This window comes from Microcebus murinus, chromosome 4 (assembly GCF_040939455.1).
Source record: "Microcebus murinus isolate Inina chromosome 4, M.murinus_Inina_mat1.0, whole genome shotgun sequence".
NCBI lineage: Eukaryota > Metazoa > Chordata > Mammalia > Primates > Cheirogaleidae > Microcebus > Microcebus murinus.
Window position 1 is genome coordinate 37,230,438 of NC_134107.1, and position 8,558 is coordinate 37,238,995.

An 8,558-nucleotide genomic window follows, 5' to 3' on the forward strand; every position below is an offset into this window, starting at 1 on the left:
ATAACGCGTAAAGCTCAAGGCAGGGAGCAAGAGTCGGGAAAGCAGCTTTTTTCAGCCTTATAAGGCCGGGGAAGGAGAGAACTTCCCCCCCACTGAAGAAACTGAGCAAGGTTAACCTTCAAAGCCTCACATCCAGGTACCCTCAACGCTGGGGGCGCCTGCGAGATTCCCAGTGTTCTCTCCCGCTCTCGCGATACTGGCCGGTCCTCACCTTTCCGGCTCCCGCTGGGCCCCGCCCCTCCACCGCAGCCCCTCTGTCGTCATTTCCTGTGGGTCTGCAGGCTAAGGGAGAAGATGGCGGCGCTGGGGGAGCCTGTGCGGCTGGAGCGGGGTGAGTGCGGCCGAGGCTCGGACTGAGGTGGGTGGAGGGGTTGGGGGAGTAACATGTCGCTGGAGGGGAACAGGGGTGGCCCAGGCTCCGAGGTCTGCAGCCAGGCTGTCCCTTGCGCTGGCGCCAGAGATCGCCGACGTCGCTGAGCCTTGCTCTAGGGAGGGCGTTTACGGTTTTTTGATTGATACCCAGAGCCCCAGTCTGTTCACACGGACTGTCCTGGGGCATAGCCCAACTAAACACAACCTGCCCGGGTTCGCAGACGTAACGCCGCACACACGCTTTCTGCGTGGGCACAGCAGACGCGGCATTCAGAGATCTGTAAACCCGAGAAGCAGACGTCACACACCCAGTTCGGACAGACTACACTCATTGCCTGTACAAACGCACTCACAAACCCAGTGTCTCCGACTTCACCGGCTGTCACCCACTTCCCAGAGACGCAGTGCATTTCCACAGACCCCTCCCCCCCATTCTGTCCTTGTTTACACACAAACTCCTTCATTACTTTCACCACAATCTCATTTGTATTTGGGTTGGGGTATTTGCTACCTTTGGTGCTCTTCCCAGGAATGGAGAGGGTGCTTTAAAAGCAAACAGTCCTGCTGATTTAGTCTTGGGAAGTAGGTTATGCAAGCAGGCTGAATAGTGGTAGATTGTAAAACACTTGCAGGTGCAGTGTTATTCATTCTTTACAAACCCTATAATCGCAAACTGTGGTTGGTTAATTGCTTCTTAGAGCAGACTGTGAAGGAAAATAAAACCTGTTCTGCTGAGTAATTAGCGACAAGCCTGTAAAAATATCTGGCTATGCCCCTTCCAGGGTCCTGTCACAGATTGTTACAGATTTCTGACATTCCATTCTATCCTCCTCAATTCCTTTATTTCAGACAATTTCAAGCATGCTTTTAACACATCAGCATTATAAGTCCTAAGTAGGAGTCAAGAAGTACAAGCAAACATTTTGAGTACTAGTGGTAAACAAAGTATAGGATGGAGATTGAAATTATATTGCACATAATAACATTTTAGTTAAAGTTTGAATATTAATATCCTTCTCTAAGAAGGAAATACATTTTTAGAATTATTGTGCTTAGAAACCTCTTTCCTCATGCCTTTTCACAAACAAATGTGCACTTAACATTGTTAATTTGTTCCTTATGGTGTTCATTTGGAAGCCTCTTTATAAATGAGATTGTCTCCCTTCATCGTACCAGGCCATTAATTAAAGCAGCATTTTATCACACAGGAGTAGTTACTCTAGGAAGACTTGCTAAGGTGGGCCTAAGAATGACATCTTTCTCTTGAGCACAAAGGCACTGTGCTTTATAGATGAGAACAAATCTGTTCACTGTTAAGAGTAGATGTTTTTCCTGGAAAGCTAGTTGTAGGATCTAACATGTTGATGGTCTCTTGTATTTTTAAGTGCAGCACAGAATGTGGAACGTCACTTCTAGCATTTAGTTTTGGTAGTCATGGCTTTGTATTTTGCTGTTTCAGAGTTCTTTTCAGTTCTACAATAGAATGCTTAGTCCTTTAATAGGATGAATTACAATTGGCCCCCCATATAAATGGGTTCCACATCCATAGATTCAGCCAACTGCAGATCGAAAATTTTCAGAGGAAAAAACTTGCATCTGTATTGAACATGTATAGACTTTTTTTCCTTGTCATATTCCCTAAACAATGCAGTATAACAACTATTTACATAGAATTTACACTGTATTAAGTATTGTAAGTAATACTAGAGATGAGTAAAGTATGTGGAGGGATGTGCATAGATTACATGTCACTTTATATCAGGGACTTGAGAATCTGCAGATTTTGGTATCCCATAGTATAAAAGGGAGGTCCTGGAACCATTCCCCCAAGAATACTGAGATTGCCATTTAGCAGGGTAAGAAAGTCAGATTACAGCAACTCTGATTCTTATTTAGAATTCCGAGAGATTCTATTAACAAATGCTCCCAACAATCCTAAGTGCAAAATTAGTACATCTCAAGATCACATGCACATGATTTAGAGTATCTTCTAAATCCTAAAAACATTGAATGGAATACAATTTGAGCACATATTAGGTACAGTTTATATTTAGTAAAGAGTATTTACTTTTTTCAATATTTTTGTTAATTGGAAATTTTTATATGGCTTACATGTTGTAACTTTTATAAATCAAAATAATTGATGGACAGATAGTCTTCATTTATTAGCCGTTTGGGTGGTGGGAAATAAGAATGAGGAATGCCTATTTCCATTGTATTTGATTAACATCAGTTTAAGCTTTTTTTTCCTGAAATTGAAAAATCTGCTTGCTTTCTTTACTACATTTATTCGTAGTTTTCCATCTGCAAATACAAAGAAGAGCATACTAATTCTATAAAGAAAAATTTCCAGTCCTTTAGTTTAACATGAAGTTAGGAACTTCTTCCACTTAAGTCAAAAAGCGGTAAAGAAATAGAATAGTAGGTATTCTAGCCCCTGGAGCGCAAAAAATGTACAAAAACAGTTTTTGGAAAAAAAAAAAAAAAACAACTAAAGTATAGATAGTCATTAACAGTGTTATAACCCTGAATCTTCTGAAATTTCTTAATTCATAAAGCACGTATCCTCACACTTGCCCATAAGAATTGTCTAACATGCTTCATGTATTTGTATAAATGTATATAACTCCTTAATATTTTTTTGATTAATGCCTGTGTAACATAATATTTATGTTTGCTAGACCCTTTCTTATATATTGTTTGTTTCAGTCATCAACTGAACTTATAACTTCCTCACTTTCATGAAGAAAGTACTGTTATTTCCATTTTACAGTGAAAGAAACTGAGACAAAGGAGGTTAAATAACTTACCCAAGGTCACTCAGGTAGTATTAAGACCAACTTGACAAAGCTAATTGTTTTTATTTTTCTATTTTGTAAACCTGTGTATAGGATTGAACTTGTCTGAATTAAATCACTGTGTTAATGATGCTAAGTTGAAAACAAACCAGTTAATTTATTTCATCTTATTCATTTGTACTGTTGTTTTACATGCGTCCCTACCACTTACTGTATCTGTTGTTGAACACTTCATATCTACATATGTATCATGTTTCCTTCAGGAACTGAACAGTGATTTCACTCATTTTGTACTGTTCAGTGCTTTCATTACTAATACTGATAATTAGGTAAATTTTTTTGACTAAATAGTTTCTGGTAATACTGTCAACTTTTCAGAAGCAGTATAATTAATGTTGATGTGTAAATCACGTTTGAGCCCTGGTGCTTTCTTGTGGCATTTGGTGTTTTGTATTCACTTTTTATATTTTCTCAGAGATGCCGTTTTCCAGATTTTATATTTCTGCAACATTAGTATTTTTTCCTAATCTACAAAAGTTATTGTTATATTTTACATTCCCACCGTCCATGTTTGTACACATTTATAATCTCTTCCCCTACCTGTGCACATGCATACTTTTTTTTCCCTTCTGTCTTCTACATATTTCTTGTTAGTGTTTGAGAGGTGAATCTTAACTGCTACACCATTACATAGGCATTGAGAGAATCCTCAGAGAAAATTATCTATCAGGTTGTGTGTGTGTTTAATTCTAGATATTTGTAGAGCAATTGAATTGTTGGAAAAACTGCAAAGGAGTGGAGAGGTACCACCGCAGAAACTTCAGGCTTTGCAAAGAGTCCTTCAGAGTGAGTTCTGCAATGCTGTGAGAGAGGTGAGTAAATGTGATTTACTAAAAATCTGAGTTAATTAGGTAAGATAATACTGTCAAATTTGGGTTCAGAATTTAAGAAAATAAATTTTAGAAAACATTAGAACTTATCCCTCTCATTTTTGGAATTGTAATGTAAAAACATTTTACAAAGGTATGTAACTTTGCCTAAAATTTTAACATATTAACTTCACAAAGAACTCAAATGTGATGTATTCTGAGATTTAAAGTATGATAACTCTGGGATTTACAGGTGTATGAACACGTCTATGAGACTGTGGACATCAGTAGCAGTCCTGAAGTGAGAGCTAATGCAACTGCAAAGGTACGGTTTTTTATTTACTAAAAGTGAGAGTGATTCATAAATTTAGAGGTTTAAAAATATGCAATTATTAGATTTATAATAAGCTTATTTTGAAAACTAGTGTGTATCTTTCAAACTACAATAAACTTCTCAAGTACTAAGAAACAGGACATTTTTTTCATTGGCTCTGCATAAGATATTTTATGCAGTTTAGATAATATATCGAAAGTATATTTGCTTACACATACAGATCATGCAATACATAATTGTGTTGTATACCTTATACATATTATATACATAATGTGTGAATTTTCATCAAATTCTGAAATATGAATTATTATCTTTATTAATGAGGAAGCATCACAATAAGGCTACTTGCCTCAAACCATTCAAATAGTGAATGGTAGGGCTAGAGTACTCCCCCACGTTGTTCTTTACTGTCTCCTTTACCTTAACTCTGCAAATCTGGTATAATGCCAGTGGTAGATTACCTCTTCAGAGCTGCAGATGGCAGATTTATGTGCATTTCTATGCCAGTGTTTTCCTCAAGTAATTCAGGCATTGACTTCAATGTCTGTCATGTGGTTAGCATAAGTTAATATCAGCAGTAGGTGACTTGTACAAGAATTAGTCATTGGCCGGGCGCGGTGGCTCACGCCTGTAATCCTAGCTCTCTGGGAGGCCGAGGCGGGCGGATTGCTCAAGGTCAGGAGTTCAAAACCAGCCTGAGCAAGAGCGAGACCCCGTCTCTACTATAAATAGAAAGAAATTAATTGGCCAACTGATATATATATAAAAAATTAGCCGGGCATGGTGGCGCATGCCTGTAGTCCCAGCTACTCGGGAGGCTGAGGCAGAAGGATCGCTTGAGCCCAGGAGTTTGAGGTTGCTGTGAGCTAGGCTGACGCCACGGCACTCACTCTAGCCTGGACAACAAAGCAAGACTCTGTCTCAAAAAAAAAAAGTATAAAGAATTAGTCATTGGCAGATAATTTTTCATTGATAGTTATTGACTCACAAAGGAAAATACTGGATTCTCTGTTTAATACAAACACTTAAACATATGAGTATAGTTTATCAGAGTAGAAAAGGCCATAAACTTAGTTTTAATTCCTGAGTTATATGACCTACACAGTTTACTGAATTTCTGAGCTTTAGTTCCATTATCTGAAAAATGAGGCCTTTCTCAGAGCTTTGAAGATAAAATTGAGTATTCAACAAATCTTGATTTCCTTTCTCCCTCCTCCCATTTTTGCTTATACATCTTGATCCATTAAAAAAAAATGGTACCAGATTACTTAATTACCTTTAAAAGCAAAATGAAACAAAATATTCCAACTTTAGAATTTAGTCTAGATTATTCTAAACTTGAGCTTTAAAAAAGATATGGCTCTGTTTCATCTTCTGTGGGGCTTTTTAGTTGTAATTAGATAGCGGAAACAACAAAAATTCGGGTTGGCTATATATACCATTCTTTTTCTCAATATTGAGTTTCCCGCCATTTTAGTAATTTAGTATATAGTACAATTAGCATAGTAGCCAAAATGACTACATATAAGTGTACCTCTATGTGGATTATGTAGGTAGGTTTTGTCCTGCACAAGGGCCCCCGAAAGACCTGGGCTGTCTGGACCTGAATCTCAGAGCTGCTGGCGTACTGGAGGAGGGGTTCATCTGCTCAGCAAGCCTGCTTGCCGACCCCTGTACACATGGGACTTTGCAAAAGACTAGGCACTGGATGGGCTAGGTGTGACCTGAAAAATCGTGATATTTCTTACATAATCTCAGAGTATTTACTCATTTGTCATCTCTTTAAAAACCTGCTTAACTTACCTTCTCAGAACTAATACCAATGAATTTGCAGACATTCAAACATCAAAAATATGTGTCTCAAAAGTAATTTTTATAAAGAGACAACTGAAGTATCAAAGGTCATGTTTTTAAGTGCATAAAATTTTCTTTCAGGCTACTGTTGCTGCATTTGCAGCCAGTGAAGGACATTCTCATCCTCGAGTTGTTGAGCTACCAAAAACGGAAGAAGGCCTTGGTTTCAATATTATGGGAGGCAAAGAACAAAACTCTCCAATATATATATCTCGAATAATTCCAGGTGGAATTGCTGATAGACACGGGGGACTCAAACGAGGAGATCAACTCCTTTCTGTTAATGGAGTGGTAAGGATGAATTTTATTTCTATTTGTAGTAATGTGTTATGACCACTTGTGGGCATATTTGAGCTACAGAAACAAGATGTAGGGGAAAAATCTAAGAAACTAGTTTGGAAATCCTCTAAAGGAATCTTAGGCAGTAGTATTTAGTACAGTAATCCTTTTTTTTTTTTAAAGTATTTTAAAGCTGAGTATGATGGCTCATCCCAGTAGTTCAGAAGGCCAAAGCAGGAGGATCAATTGAGGCCAGGAGTTCAAGAGTTCAAGACCAGTCTGGGCAACATAGTGAGACCCCCGTCTCTACAAAATATTTTTTTAAAAATTAGCTGGGTGTGGTGGTGTACAGCTGTAGTCCTGGTTACTCGAGAGGCTGAGGTGGAAGCTTGATTCCAGGAGTTCAAGGTTATAGTGAACTATCAATGAACTATGATCATGCCGCTGAACTCCAGCCCCTGGCCAACAGAGCAAGACCCTGTCTCTTAAACAAACAAACAAAACAAGCATTTTTAAGTGTGTTTTGCTTCTTTCCCATGTAAAGTAGCAATGCTCAGTGCTTACTATGTTTTTTTGATGACATAAGTAAGCTCTTTAGTAGTTAAGGTAATACATTAAATTAGAAATCTGCCCTGGTTTTACTTTTCTAGAATGACAATTGCTTTATGTGTTTCTGACTTAGTAAAATAATAGGACATATAGATTGACGTGCTCATTATTTAGATCTTAAAACCAATTTCAGACTGAACAATATGATGTAGCAGAGGATTTCACAATGACTAAAATGATAAGCAGGATTATTTCTTAGTTTTATACTGTTGAAATATTAAATTTTTTTTACTTATATGTATTTTTGCATTTTGAGTTACTTTTAAAACCTAGTTACTGTGTGTTTTTTTTCTAGAGCGTGGAAGGAGAACATCATGAAAAAGCTGTAGAACTGCTGAAAGCCGCTCAAGGAAAGGTTAAATTAGTTGTTCGATATACACCTAAAGTCTTGGAAGAAATGGAGTCACGCTTTGAAAAAATGAGATCAGCGAAACGCAGGCAACAGACCTAATACAGTTCAAAACTTAATATTCCATTTTGCTTTTTAGCAGCTAGAGAAGTTTTACTTGTGACCTGCTGGCCGCAATGCCAATGATTGTAAAAAAAACAGAAACTTCCCATGAAATTCTCCTTACCATTTTATAAATGCCTATTTTAACATCATTTATGGTTCCAGAGATGCATACACTTTTTTCTGATGAGAAAAAGTAATAGGTGATGAGGGCAATTCTGTCCTGCTGTTTTTACAGGCCTTTTTCAAATACAGATTTTGTCATAAACTTGTTATAGATTTTTTAAGATGCTTTTTTAATATTAAAATGTACTTTTACATTCTTAATCTTTTTTTAGAAAAAAAAAGTTTTCTTCATTTGGCTGCTTATTTAAAAGTAACAGTTCTCTAGTTTTTTGTTTTTTGATTTTTTTTTTGGCTTAGTCGATTTTTTTTAACCCATGAAATTTCTTTACAGTTTTCCAAGAAATTTGACGTAACAGTCTCAGCTACAGCAGTTCATTACATTGTCAATGTTAACATCACTGCTGCATTTTGTACTTTGAACACATATACATAATCATTGGTAAATCGTAACTCAGCACAGTGGAGGTTTTTTACTTTTAAACATAATGTTTAATGGCTATTCATTTATACTGATTTATAAAAGTAAGTTTTTAAACACTGAAACAATCATTGCTAAAATATGTATTCTTAATATTTGAGCATTGTGGCAAGAGGACGTAATTTGTTAGCATTACATCCCTTTCTATTTATATTCATTATGTCATTAATTATACATATAAAACAGGGTCAGATTTCATCTTTTGGAAATTTTTCAATGTTATTCATTTTTATTTAAATATACAGTATTTCTTATGTTTTGGTCCTTCCATTCCTAGAGATGAACTAGTTATTTTGTGGTGGGAAATAGAAGCAAGGAAGAAAAAGGAATACCTTTAACCCTCACTAGTCTCAAGAGTTACATATCCTTACTAGCTCAATTTAAAGAA

The 8,558-nt window shown here is 36.8% G+C and overlaps 1 protein-coding gene across 1 annotated transcript; it reads left to right on the forward strand.

Annotated features, from left to right (window-relative positions):
- Positions 1 to 258: 258 nt before the first annotated feature.
- On the forward strand, positions 259 to 8,558 carry LIN7C (lin-7 cell polarity scaffold C). Its single transcript, XM_012744655.3, has 5 exons — positions 259 to 331; positions 3,924 to 4,042; positions 4,293 to 4,364; positions 6,309 to 6,518; positions 7,411 to 8,558. The coding sequence occupies exons 1-5, from the start codon at positions 295 to 297 to the stop codon at positions 7,564 to 7,566; spliced, it is 594 nt and encodes a 197-aa protein (XP_012600109.1). The 5' UTR covers positions 259 to 294; the 3' UTR covers positions 7,567 to 8,558.